General features: G+C 52.4%; 1 protein-coding gene across 3 annotated transcripts in view; it reads left to right on the top strand.

Annotated features, from left to right (window-relative positions):
- The window catches only part of EYA2 (EYA transcriptional coactivator and phosphatase 2), a 267,355-nt gene extending 254,167 nt beyond the window's left edge, over positions 1–13,188 (top strand). For all 3 annotated transcript variants that reach the window (XM_045444372.1, XM_045444371.1, XM_045444373.1), the window contains 3 exons: positions 198–319; positions 5,389–5,489; positions 12,409–13,188. In XM_045444372.1, the coding sequence (XP_045300328.1) occupies positions 198–319; positions 5,389–5,489; positions 12,409–12,489 (304 nt within the window). In that variant the 3' untranslated portion in view covers positions 12,490–13,188. The remainder of the gene's footprint in view (positions 1–197; positions 320–5,388; positions 5,490–12,408) is intronic.
- The last annotated feature ends 743 nt before the right edge of the window (positions 13,189–13,931 follow it).

Genomic DNA, 13,931 nt, shown 5'->3' with positions numbered 1-13,931 from the left:
TGCCAGGCAGCCTCAGGCTTAAAGGAGAGGAACAGCTGAAAGATCTTTGGGCCCCACTCTCACCTGAACATGACTTAGCCAGAGCTCCCAAACCCCACCAGAATGCCTGCCGACTCCAGGCTCAGGCTGCCGGGTGACCAGGCCCGGCCCGGCTCTACCTTGGTGTTCTGACCCACGGTCTTTTTCTCCGTCCTCAGGCCCAATTGTGTCAACGTGCTGGTCACCACCACTCAACTAATTCCTGCCCTGGCCAAAGTCCTGCTGTATGGACTGGGCTCCGTGTTTCCTATTGAGAACATCTACAGTGCAACCAAGACAGGTAGGGAGAACCCAGACCTCGGGGTGATGCACAGAGGGTGGGTGAGGTTAGCTCTCCATCCCTTGTGTGAAAGGCTTAAGGAAAACGGCATTAGGAAAGCTAAAGAACTTCCTTGTCCAGGGCCATGACTCAGATCCCCAGAACAATCCCACAAACCACGCGCTTCAACCTCAGCCTCCAAAGGAGTTGGTTAGGACCATATTCTAAAGTGTGTGTGTTAGTTAGGATACCTGCAAAGCTGCTGTAACGAATACACCCCCCAATACACGGGCTGACATCAGAATCAAAGCGTATTTCTCCCTCACGTGTCAACAGACCAGAGACGAGTGATCCAGTCTAGTGGGGCAGCTCTGTCCTGAAACACACAGAATCCCAGGTCGTTCCCATTCTTGTTTTTCCACCATCCCCTGTGGGTTTATTCTCATGTGTGTGGTCAAATCAGAATCCTACCACATTGTCATTCTGGCTTGGGGGGAGGGGGTGTGCAGAGAGGAAGGAAAGAGATACACTGTACTTTTACTCACCTCCTGTTGGCCCCAGCTTAGTCACATGGCCATGACTGTTTGCAAGGGAGGCTGGGAAATGTAGTCCATAGCTAAGTGCCATGACCCCAGGTAAAAGTCATGGAATTATGTTACTAAGAAGAGGGAAACGGTCCTCACCACAGCATGGCACAGGCTGTGATTTTAATTTTAGGTGGTTACAAGCCACCAAATAATCCTAAATCTAACCTTGAACCACACAGAGAGAAAATGTTTGGGTTTTTTTTTAATTCTCTTTTTAGGAGAGAGTCTCAATTTAGTGTTCTCCTGCTTTAACACCTCTCTTAATACTTGAAAATCCCTGGGGCACCTGGGTGGCTCACTCGGTTGGGCATCCTACTCTGGTTCAGCTCATGATCTCGTGGTCCTCGAGTTCGAGCCCCACGTCAGACTCTGATGACGGCTCAGAGCCTGGAGCCTGCTTCGGATTCTGTCTCCCTCTCTCTCTGCCCCTCCCCCACTAGCACGCACATGCTCACTCGCTCTCTCTCTCTCAAAAATAAACGTTAAGAAAATCTTTTTTTAATTTAATTAAAATAAAAATAAAAATAAAATACTTGAAAATCTCCATTATTAACAGAGAACAAGCCTTAGGCCTAGAGCTTCCATCAGATAAAAGAATTTAATAACTAGAAATTAACAGCATCATTTATCATCAGGGCAAGTAATATTGGTTTTCTTGGGGAGGGGGGTCTTCTTCCATGACCTAAAACTGTATAATAATACAAAATAAATCTAGTTAGTCAAGATTTTTTTTTAAGTTTATTTATTTTGAGAGAGAGAGCGTGCACATGTGTGTGAGTCACAGCAAAGAGCCCCACATGGAGGTTAATCTCATGAACCATGAGATTATGACCAGAGCTGAAATCAAGTCAGACTCTTAACGGACTGAGCCACCCAGGCACCCCCAAGACGTTTTTAATTAGAAATTTTTACCCTTGTTTTCTTCTGTGGAAAAAAAAAAAAATTATAGTATACTAGAGCAGTTTTTGCCTTTAGTGGAGTTCTAGATCTGAACGTTACGGAAAAGTGCCTTTCGATTTTAAAATCCTGGACGTCAGGCCCCGGGTAGCCATTAGAGCCTCTGCAACGGGACCTGGTGAGCCTGTCATTTTCTTTCTGCACAGTCTACTTTATCATGAGGTGCCAGGGTCGCTCAGGCGGTTGAGCGTCCGACTTCGGTTCAGGTTGTGATCTCACGGTCCGTGGGTTCGAGCCCCGCGTCGGGCTTTGTGCTGACCGCTCAGAGCCTGGAGCCTGCTTCGGATTCTGTGTCTCCCTCTCTCTGCCCCTCCCCTGCTCATGCTCGCTCTCGCTCTCTCTCTCAAAACTAAATAAACATTAAAAAAAATAAACAAAATTAAATAAAATATTTTTATCTTTAATTATGGGAAAATACACATACAATTTACTATCTTAACCATTTTTAAGGGTGCAGTTCAGATTAACCACATTCACATTGTTGTGTAACCGTCCCCACCATCCATCGCCAGAACCCTTTCCATCTTGTAGAACCAAAGCTCGATCTGCATTAAACAGCAACTCCCCAGTCCTCCCTGCTCTCAGCCCCTGGAGACCACCCTTCTATTTTCTGTCTCTGCGAATGTGACTCCTCGTATAAGTGGAATCATATACTACTTGTCTTTTTGCGATTGGCTTGTTTCACTTAGCATACTGTCCTCAAGGGTCATTTCCATGTGGTGGTAGGTGTCAGATTCCCTTCCTTCTTAAGGCTAATAGTCCGTAATCCGTTCCATGTACATATGACATTTTTTGTATCTACTCACCTGTCAACGGATGCTTGGTTGCTTCCATGTTTTGGCTGTTGCAAAATAATGCATCTGAAAAAATTAAAAACAGAACTACCCTATGACCCAGCAGTTGCACTACTAGGTATTTATCCAAAGGACACAAAAATGCTGATTCAGAGGGGCACGTGCACCCCAATGTTTATAGCACCACTATCGACAATAGCCAAAGTCAATGTCCATTGACTGGTGAATGGATAAAGAAGACGTGGTTTGTATATATATAATGGAGTGTATGTGTATACACACACACACACACACACACACACACACACACACACAGTGGAATATTACTCGGCTATCAAAAAGAATGAAATCTTGCCATTTGTAACTACATGGATGGAACTAGAGGCTATTATGCTAAGCGAAATTAGTCAGAGAAAGACAAATACCATATGATTTCACTCATATGTGGAATTTAAGAAACAAAACATAGGGGAAGGGAAGGAAAAATAAGATAAAAGCAGAGAGGGAGGCAAACTGAAAGCCATTCTTAAATACAGAGAACAAACTGAGGGTTTCTGGAAGGGAGCTAGGTGGGGAGATGGGCTAAACGGGTGAAGGGCATTAAGGAGGGCACTTGCTGGGATGAGCACTGGGTGTTATATGTAAGTGAGGAATCGCTACATTCTACTCCTGAAACCATTATTACACTATATGTTAACTAACATGGATTTTAATCTAAAAATATATATATACTATGTATTTTTAAATGATAAAAGAAATATCAACTTCAAAAAAAGAATGCTAAAGGCACAATTCAACTGTAAAAAAAAATGTGTGTGTGTGTGTGTGTGTGTGTGTGCGCGCATGTGTGGTGATTCCATTCTGTATTTAAATGAATTCGTTTAAGTAAAAATAGAAGTGTGAGTTGATTTTTTTCAAGATTACCTAACAGTGATGCCCAGATTTGGTCCTAACTGTTAATGGTAGTTCTGGAGTATTCGAGAAATTCTGGTCCAGGGTAGCGCATGTCAAGAGACGCTTCATGAACAAACGATCCAGCCAGTGGCCAGATGAGCATCCTGTGATAGAAGTTTTAAAGCCAGGTTTCATGTAACAGCATCTTTTTCCTGTAGATTTTGCACGAAAGGAATCTGTAACCCAGACGCGTCTAAAATGTTTGTCCCGCCCATCGACTCTGTTTCCACGTCAGAGGCATTAAATCCCATCGGGGAAACGTTTTAGCCACTTGCTTCCCACCTGGGGAGCCTGAAGGTCAACGAGCTGAGGGTGATCCAGGTGGAGACCGCACAGAAATGTGGCCTCCAGCTCCCTGTTTTAACTTGAAAAGCATTATTTTTTCCCAACGGTCAGGTTTCTGCTCTGATGATGCCGCATAACAAACGCTCAGTGGCTCGCAGTGTGGATTTCTCACTCATGGGTCTGGGGCGTCTGCTGTGGCCCCACTAAGCTTGCCTCCGGGTTCCGCTCTGTTCCATATGCGCCCTCACTGTGGGACCAGCGGCCATCAGGGGTACGTTCGTCTCATGACCGATGGCAGACGTGAAGGGGGCCAAGCCACACCACCCACACGCATTTCCCGTGGCAGGTCCCGAGCATTCCGGTGTTGGTCAGAGCAAGTCACGTGGCCCACCCAGTATCAGCGGGGTGGAGAATGGGCTCCACCTGCTGTAGGGAGAGGCACTCTGCACGGTGGTAACGTCATTCTGTTAACTCACAGTTGTGATTCACAGCTCTGCACCCGGCCTCTGCTCCCACAGAGGAGAAAGCAGGCACAGAGGGATTAAAGGTCTGCCGCAGAGCTGAGTCCTACCTAGAGCAGGATAAGAGAGCGGCTCGGAGCTCAAGCAACCGGGGCAGGCAGCCTGGGTTCAAATCCCGGACTCTGTGCTTGCTAGCTGGGTGTCCCAGGCAAGTGACTTGACCTCTCTGTGCCTCAACTTCTCTGTCTGTAAAAAACTGGATGATCAAAATACCTCTCAGCATAGGACAAAGGGGAATCGTGCGTGCACAACATCCAACAGTTCCCCGCGGAGCACAAGTGCTCAAACGTAACAGTTGTTTTATTATTATTATTGTTACCGCTACTACTGGCACTACTCCTCCAGTCCTTTTCAAGGCACTTCACGGGCCTCAGTTTCTTCATCTCTAAAACGGGAATTCTATTGATTGCAATTTCATAAGGATTGCCATCATAGTAAATGAATAATGTTAAGTCAGTGGTTCCCAAACGGAGCGGGGGGGGGGGGGGGGGGGGGGGAAGGAGTTTGCCTCCCAGGAGATATTTGGCAACATCTGGAGACATTTTTCGTTTTCCAACGGGAGGAGGTGCTACCGGGGAAGCTGCTACACATCACAGCGATGGGGGCAGCACCCCCAGCACAGAGTTACCCAGCCCCACGTGCCAGCACCACCGAGGCTGGGAAATCCTGCTGTGGGAAGCACTCAGCAGAGTGCTTGGGATACAGACAATCCAGTGAGCGCGGCTACTTTTAGTCGTGCTGTTCTCATTACTGTTCCTGCAGCTGCTCACACATCAGGATGAGCTAAGATCCGAGTCCAGCTGCCCACGCAGCTGGGCGGAAGGGAACTACAAAGAGGTGGTCCTCACCGGGTAGCAAGGAAAACACGGGCAGGGGAGTCGCCCTGAGGCCCAAGTCTGTCGCCCCGGCGGCAAGCACTTCCTTAGCGATTACGAGTCACCACAGTCCTGGGTCCCCAGCGTCTTCTCTCTCTTTCCTTCCTGTGCGTGCAGGGAAGGAGAGCTGTTTCGAGAGGATAATGCAGAGATTCGGCAGAAAAGCCGTCTACATCGTGATCGGTGACGGCGTCGAGGAGGAGCAGGGGGCAAAAAAGGTACCTCGTCCGCCTCTCGGGCCGCAGAGCCCTTTACCCAGATTTCCTCCACTTCCCAGGCAAAGGCTGGGTCCCCTCCTTCCCAGGCTCTTAGCTCCCAGGCCCCCTCCCGTTTGCAATCGCAGAAGCATCCTGAGTAATTTCCTTCTGCAAATCCCCCTCGGTGCCTTTGGCTGCCGCCCCTGGTAGCCCTGGGTTTTTTCTGGGACAACTGCTCAGGAGCCCGGAGACGCTCTGTCAGGGCAGGCTGGTGGGGGCTGGTGCACGTGTGTGCGCTTTACTTCATACTTACTGATCATATGTTCCAGGAACCCTTCCCAGTTAATAAAGACAGCATTAAGCTAATGAAAAAGAAAATCCTGCATTTGTGATCTCGGGCCCATGAGGAGAGGGGCAGGGGGCTCTGGTGGCCGCAGCTCTGCTGTTGGAAAAGAAACAGCTGCCAAAGCCCTGGGTCTGGACCTGTCAACAGCATCCCAGAGAGCCTGCCGCCCCCCACCCAGAGGCCTGGGAAGTGGATCGTTAATGTCACAGAGCTTAATTGGGAGGACCTGGTTTCCCCCTTCCCTCCCCAGCGACGAATTCCAAGGAAATGCAGAAACGTTCGGGGTCTTAGTGGACAAAGCCTGAAAAGAGAGGGAGGGCCCCTGGGGTCCCAGGAAAGGGGGCCGGGGGCGGAGCTAGAAGCCCCCCCACCCCCACCCCCACCTGCAAGGTTCCTCCCCTTCCCAGCCCCTCTGGACTCCACCTTTAGGCCTCAGGCTTCAGCCACACTTGTGAGGGAAGAATTCCCTGATCAGCTACCTCTCTGGTCCGTCCAGCAACTACCTCCCCGCCCCGTCCATATTCGTTCCTCGGGGCCTGTGTGAGGGGTGGCTTGAAGGCGGACCCTCCAGCTAGTGCGTAAGCTCCATTAGCTGGACCTCCGCCACCGTGTGCCCGCAGCTGTCACGGTCGCTGGGGAGCCTGCAGTGAGCAGAAGGGGCAGGCTCTCACCCCTCCCTCAGCTCACAGCCTGGGGGCAGGCATGTGTGTGAGGCGGTGGCCAGAGCTTTGGAGAAGACTAAAGCAGGGACTGCGAAGGGACCAAGGGACCGTGGGGGCGGGACAGGTTGCAAGTGTGGTCAAGGTAGGCCTCGTGCTGGGGGTGACAGGAGAGCAAAGACAAGAGGAGGAGAGCTAGTGAGCCAAGTAGATCTCAGAGGGAAGGCAGCCCTGAGCCAAACCGACTGAGCCACCCAGGCGCCCCCTGAGCTCTCCTTTTTAAAGCAGATTTCTTTAACTTTAAAAATGGATTGATTTAGGGGTGCCCGGGTGGCTCAGTCAGTTGGGCATCCGACTTGATTCCAGCTCAGGTCATGATCTCACATGGGATGGAGTCCCACGGCGGGTTGTGGGCTGACAGTGCAGAGCCCGCTTGGCATTCTCTCTCTCTTCCTCTCTCTGCCCCTCCTCTGCTCCCATGCCCCCCCCCCCCGCCGATAAATAAATTTTTTAAAAATGAATTCATTTAGAGAGAAAAATGTTAAGTAACTAATCAGTCGTGATAGAGGTGATACACAAGAAATGACCAAAGCAGTAGCATGAATCACATGAATTACCACACATGGGTGCTGTTCCAGAAACGCTGTGCCAGGTCAAGAGCATGGTCTGTGTGATGAGACGATCCACTGTCAGTGTCTCTAGCGCCCTCTCTCCAAGCTCAGACCTGAGAAGTCTGCCCTAAGCATGTGACCGTGATCAAAATAAAGTTTTGCTTCTATCACAGTTGGACTGGAGAACCAGCTTAGGCCTGTGGCCCCTGGCATCCCTTGCCTGCCATCCGGCCGTCACCCAGAGGACGACAGGGCCGTCTGTGGAGGTCCTGACGCTTTCCCGCCTTCTCACAATCAGAGAGGGTTTGTTAGGACAGAGTAAGCAGTAAATGTTCTGAAATGAGCCCTTTCTCTCTAGAAATGAAATGCTAATGGACGCTATAACCATGGTGTCCAAAAGGCCAAGGTCCGATGTCATCGGACAGAAATAAAGGGCAAGTTATTATGTGCTTTGGGCACGCGATCCCAATGCTTGTGCCCATAAGTGCCGTGGCTGTGGGTGCGACCCGGCAAACGCAGAGGGACACAGGGGTGCAGTCTCGACCGTTCACGAACCAGGTCGGGTGCTGCTGTCCTAACGTGCTTTCTCCAAACTGCTGAGCAACTAACTCATGGAAAGATTCCGAATGGAACAAAATACAGGTTTCCCTTGATGGACCCATTGCACTTCTGGAAATTCAGGTTTGCTTGAGAGCATGCGCAAGCTACTCTGTGTTTATATGTGACCTGTAAAACGTGGGGTCCACTGATTACGTACGGGTTTCTCCTTGCTTGAATATCTGATAGCACCTTCGAAAATCTCGAAAGTCAGGTCCAAGGTGTGTAAAAGGGGGTCGGACACGTGCGCCCCCCCCCCCGCCCCCGCAGTGCCCCCAGACCATTAGGGGGGGTCAAAATTCACACCTCCGGAAACTTCCGCACTGACCCCTAGAGGGCAGGCTTTTCCTCCTTTGAGAACAGCTAGTCTGGGCTCACCTTCCTGTGCTGGGCCAGGCACCTCCCTGGCCTCACCCTCCCGCCAGCCCTGCTCCCACAGAAAGATTGTGACGGGGAGTGCATATTCAACCCTAAATCCTAGCTCTGCCGTTTTCGGCTGTGTGGCCTTCGGCAGATGACGCCCCCTCTCTGAGCTGCCTTTCCTTATCTGGAACAGCTGCTGGGAATCTGCACCCAGGGCTGAGCAGAGGAACCATGCATAGTGAGTTCTCACCACCCCGAAGCTCTGTTAGTATTCTGCACACGGCAGTGGGGGGGGGGGGGGGGGGGGGGGGGGGGGGGGGGGGGGGGGGGAAGATAACACAACCTTTAGAAATTCAGGAGAGCTTCTCTCTCCGGGGGAGCCAGGGGAGAGAGAGAAAATACGAATGCTCATTTGCACATAATTGTGAAAACTCACCCAAATCTCTCGTTTGCTTGCTCCGAGCCCATGGGAGAAGCACTTTGCTGCGACCTGCGGAGGAGGAGGGGGTGGGGGTCCCCAGCAGGGACTGGGCGGGAGCATCTCAGCAGGGCCGGTGCCTGGAGCGGGGCTAGGGTGGCCGGAGATGCCCGGCAGCAGGTTAAACAGTAGAGAGGCCGCTCCCTCGGTCACGTAAAAACATCCACAGGCTTCCGGGACCCGGGCTCCTTCCGTGTTGTTGCTCTGCCATTTCCGGTGCTGCTCTTGCCACCGCCCACGTCCACACTGCGGCGACCGGGGAGGAAGAGGGGGAGGATGCCTCTTCCCCTGGAGGGCGCGGGCGGTCTGGGGGCGGGGGGGGGGGGGGGGGGGCGGGGGGAGGGGACCAGGGAACCCCACACTGCTCGCGTCCCATTGGCCAGATCTGAATCACGTGATCCCACCTGGCTCCGGAGCCCGCTGGGAGATGCAGCCTTTGTTCTCAGACACCCTGTCCCTCCCTAAGAAAAAAGGAGGCCGCTTCTGCGAGAGAAGGGGGGGAACGGATGATGGAGGCCGCTGGCAGTCTCCGTCGCCACGGCCCTGTGGCAGGGCTGTGACCGGCACCTCAGGGTGCCTGGCCTAACCCCGTGCCCTTAACCACTCCTCCTGATTACTGACTCATCGTTTTCCTTAATCCTCAACCCTCCCTGCAAAGTGGGTATCGTTGGCTTCAGTTTACAGAGGACCTATCTGAGACCCAGAGAGGTTAATGAACGCACCTAAGGTCACACAGCTGTACACGCCAGCGGATGTGTGTTTTGCTCCAGATGCCAAGCGGGAAGGGGGTGGACCTAGGAGTTTCGAGCACTACCCACCCCCCCCCCCACCTCCGAGCTGGTCAGACAAGAGTGAGAGGGCACACACACCCCTGTATACTGCGCTCCCCCCGAAAACCTCCGCCAGTGTCTAAAGCAGCAGCCCCAGCCCATTAGCGAGCAAAGCTGTGCACCAGCCACTCTCCCGGCCTGATGGATGGGAGTCATTAGCCCAGGCTGCCGGACACCCGAGCAGCGTGAAATACGGCGACCGGACAAGGGGCTGTGACTGTTCGGGCTGACAGTGTTGTTAATATCTCCATTTTAGTGGGTCATTTGTCTCCACCTCTCCACGAGTGATAAATCCACCTGCGCCCTAGGGCTGGGATCGAGGTGGCCGAGACGTTCTCTTCCACCTTTGCTCATTTCGTCCCAGAAAAAATGAATTACACTCTTTAAGGGGAGACAGGATTGGTCGGGCAGGAACCAAAATCCATCTTTGCAGAGAAGGGAAGGTTTGGCTGAGGTGAGGAGGGGGTCGGGGAGCTGGGGCAACAGGAAGGCATTAAAGAAATGGCATCTGCTGCCCGTGATGGGTGGTGTTCTGCTTCCTTTGAGCGAAAGAAAAAAGGATGTGTTCACTGAGGACTTAGAGAAACTCACCTTCCCACTTCCCCCCTCCCTCCTCTTCACGCCTTCTGTGTGTGTTTCTTGAGCACCTACGATGTGCCAGGAGCCACGCAATGCAGTAGTGGACGTGACATTCCAAGCCCCAGCTCACCTCAGGGCCTTTGCACTGGCTTTGTCTTCTGCCTCGACTACCCAAACACACAGGTTTGCACATCCTTCTCGCCCCCGGGGGCCTGCTTAAGTGTCACTCCCTAGAGAGGCCTTTCCTGACCCAGCTATCAGAATAGATGTCCTCCCCCAGCTGCTCTCTGCCCTGCCTCCCTGCTCTATTTCCATCACAGTGCTCACAAGACAAAACCATCTTGGTCATTTCGTGCCTCTGGATTTCTTATCTGTGGCTCCAGCGAGAACCCTGTGTGTGCGTGCACCACCCCTGCAGGAGGCTCCAGGGAGGGCACAGCAGTGGACAATCAGAGGCCCCGCCTTCGGGATGCTCTCCCCGTCTCAAGATCCTTCACTTAATCACATCTGCAAAGTCCCGTTTGCCGTGTGAGGTCACATATTCACGGGTTCTGGGGATTGGGACCTGGATGGACATCTTTGGGGGGCTATTATTCCACCTGCCACAGTCGAGAAAGGTAAAGATCAACAATGATGTAAAGAATTCGCAGAGTGATACGTGCAGAGTCCCCAGAGGCAGGGAAGGATTTGATGGGTTCCAGGACCCAACAGGATGCCTGCATAGTTTCTAGCCTGTGGATGTAGAATCTCAGAGGGCAGGACTCCGTGCATCCAAATGTTCATCAAGCACCATCTGTTCACTTTGTAAATAATTTAAGGCCCGTGGCTGTCTGGAGGACGCTCAGAATCTCTTAGCTGCAGGTAGCAGAAAGCCCATGTAATGACGAGTTAAACACTTGCTCACCTAACAACCTTAGAAGTAGATGTACCCCAGCTTGTTTTTTGCCAAGCATCCCTATCATCTTGCTCTGCCTTTCTAACCATCTTTGGCTTTTTTCGTTTCTGATTTGTTGCCTCGTGATCTCAAAATGGCTGCCACAGCTCCAGACATCACATGCTAACATGACACCATCTAAATAGGATGGGAAAGTAAGGAGGAACGTCTCTTCTCCAGTGCCGCCCTCTAATCCTGGAGGAAAACCTTTCCCAGAAGCCCCTCACCCCTTCCTCCTGGGCTTTCAGTGTGTCACAAGTCAGGAGGGATACAGGACACATCGCTGGCAAACAAGGCCTGGCGTTGCCACAGCTTGCTTAGAAATCATAACTCATCCCCTAGGCCTGGGCACAGTGCTGCCAAATTTGGGGTTCCGGAAGCAAGAAAGGAGAGGGGCGTTGGGCAGGCAACAACTTTAGCCAATGATTAAATTGTCCAGCGATAAAAACGTACCCGGCCTTCTCCTCCGAGCCTGACATAACATCTCTGTGGCTCAGTCTCCTCATCTGTAACACAAGACAGGGTGCCTCTCTCAGAGATCAGTGACCTGGTTCAAGGAGGTGATGCGTGTGACACGTTCAGCGTGGTGCCTGGCACGGGACAGGCAGTCACCAGATGTTAATGATTCTGTGATGACGGTGATTATGATGCTAATTAGTTCTGGCTTGCTGGTGATTGAACTTCGGTTAAATCCATTTTTTTTCCTTCTCGTCCCCCACTTGCGAAAGGTGCTTGTGTTTTTGCCTCCAGGTTTTTTGTTGGCTTGGGCGGCTTCAGGGAGCAGTAAACACAGAGCACTAGCCCAGGGTCTGACTCCGCAACGGTAGATTTAAGAGACTATTGTTTGATTTTGTTTTCACGTTCGTTCATTTTGGAGAGACAGAGAGAGAGTGCGAGCAAGGGAGGGGCAGAGAGAGAGACAGAGAGACAGAATCCAAAGCAGGCTCCAGGCTCTGAGCTGTCAGCACAGAGCCCGACGCGGGGCTTGAACCCATGAACCGTGAGATCATGACCAGCACCGACGTTGGACGCTTAACTGACTGAGCCCCCCGGGGGGCCCCTAAGAGACTATTTAAAACCCTGGGTATCACAGGCGGTCTCGCTGGGACCCGCTCGGTCGGTTTAGATGGAGATTAGCACATGTCAGGGAGGAGTGAAAGTCGCAGAAGCACCCGGTAGAGACTCTGATCGTGAAGTAGCAGGATCGAGGCCAGTGTTCTAAGAAGGACGGCTTTGTCACTGCGTGACTTCTTTCCAGGTCAGCGCACCGCCGAAGGCCACGCCGGTCCCGGGGGAGGGCAGAGCATCAGTCAGTGTCCCAGGCAGCACAGGCCCCGAGGGGAACAGAGACCGTGGCCGGACCGGTGGACCCTGGCCAGACAGGGGGTCTGCCTCCTGGCTCGGGAAACACCCACAGGCCACGCTGACACGGGTGGACTTCTCGTCGGGCTCCAGCTGTGGGCACAGGGAGGGGGTGGCCGGCGGGAGGCGCCAGGCAGGGCCATAACCCAGCGGCTGGCGTCCTGTGTTCCTTCTGTTCCAGCACAACATGCCCTTCTGGCGGATATCCTGCCACGCCGACCTGGAGGCGCTGCGGCACGCCCTGGAGCTGGAGTATCTATAGCAGGACCCCCGGCCTCGCCACCCGCCACCCCGGGTGCCTCCCACCCACCCGGGGCCCTCGCCTCCCCCGCCTCCTCGCCAGATGCCGGACCCCCGGGCCGAGGGGACGTGCCTGGCGACCATCTCAGAAGCCGTCCTTGCAGTCCACGTGGGTCCTGAGACGCTGAGTGCCCGGCAGGGGCTTCGGGATATTTAACTTTGGAGGAAAGGGCTGGCTGGGAGTCCGGGCTTTTCCACAAGACTCAACGGAACAAAAGCGACTTATTGCTGATTCGGGGGAGGGCTGGCGGTGAGGAGGGGGACGGGCTTGGGTTTTACTCTTCCTTTTTAATTTATGGACTGATCTCACTACTCCGGTATTACGCTCTCGTGCCTGTGTTGTCGGTTTTCTTAGTCGTTGGCTGGGCTTGGTTTTCTAAACTGGCATGCGGAGCCGTGCAGCTCTAGCTGAAGCACTCTCGGCTCCAAGTTGTGCTTTGGGGGGACAATCATTCCTTGAACCATTGGTGAGGGAGGCGATTCGGGGCTGATGGGAAGACGGTTGCTTATCTTTGTTTTTAAGGACCTAACCTGACGTCATGTGGACAGTGCACGTGCCTTATGCTGCCATCTTGTTTTCTAGGGGGAGGGGACCCTGGGGAGGCGGCGGTACTTTGTGACGGATAAAAGGCATTAAATAAACCCACGTTTACATTTTGAAGTAGGGTAGGGTGTCGCTACTTTATGACCACTCTTCTTAAGGCCTCCATGACGTCTGTTTTAATAGGCTTTAGTAGACTTCGAGCCATCCCCACAGGAAGATGTTTGGGTGACACAGATAGACCTGCCCCTTAATCCTGACATTAACCACCTAGGTGGTCAACTACTTTTCTGCTGTTGTGACTAAATGTCCAAGGCTGGGTCTGAGGGAAACTGGGAGGCCACAGTCTGTAAGGTAAGTGTGTTAGCCTGAATTCCAGAGGACTCAGGGCTCCCAGTGGTCAAGGACAGCATCTTCCTCATTCGGTATACTCAGTGCCCATAAGAGCCTGACACAGGTACAGCATTTATTGAAAGTTGAATGATGGATGGATGGATGGATGGATGGACAGATGGATAGATGGATGGACAGACGGATGGTCAGATGGGGGATGGATGGATGGATGGACGGATGGATGGATAGACAAGTGGATGGTCAGATGGGGGATGGATGGATGGATGGATGGTAGATGGATGGACGGATGGATAGATGGATGGAGAGACAGATGGTCAGATGGGGGATAGATGGATGGATGGACAGATGGTCAGATGGGGGATGGATGGATGGATGGGTGGGTGGGTGGTGGATACCTAAGATTCATTGGCCCCAGGCTATCTTCACTGTTTCCCCAGCAGTATCTTGCAGCTCTTGAGAACAATCTTAGAGTAACTGGACGATACAGCACTCACAAACAAAAGCCCTTG

This window comes from Leopardus geoffroyi, chromosome A3 (assembly GCF_018350155.1).
Source record: "Leopardus geoffroyi isolate Oge1 chromosome A3, O.geoffroyi_Oge1_pat1.0, whole genome shotgun sequence".
NCBI classification, from domain to species: domain Eukaryota; kingdom Metazoa; phylum Chordata; class Mammalia; order Carnivora; family Felidae; genus Leopardus; species Leopardus geoffroyi.
This window is presented reverse-complemented; position numbering and strand designations above follow the sequence as displayed.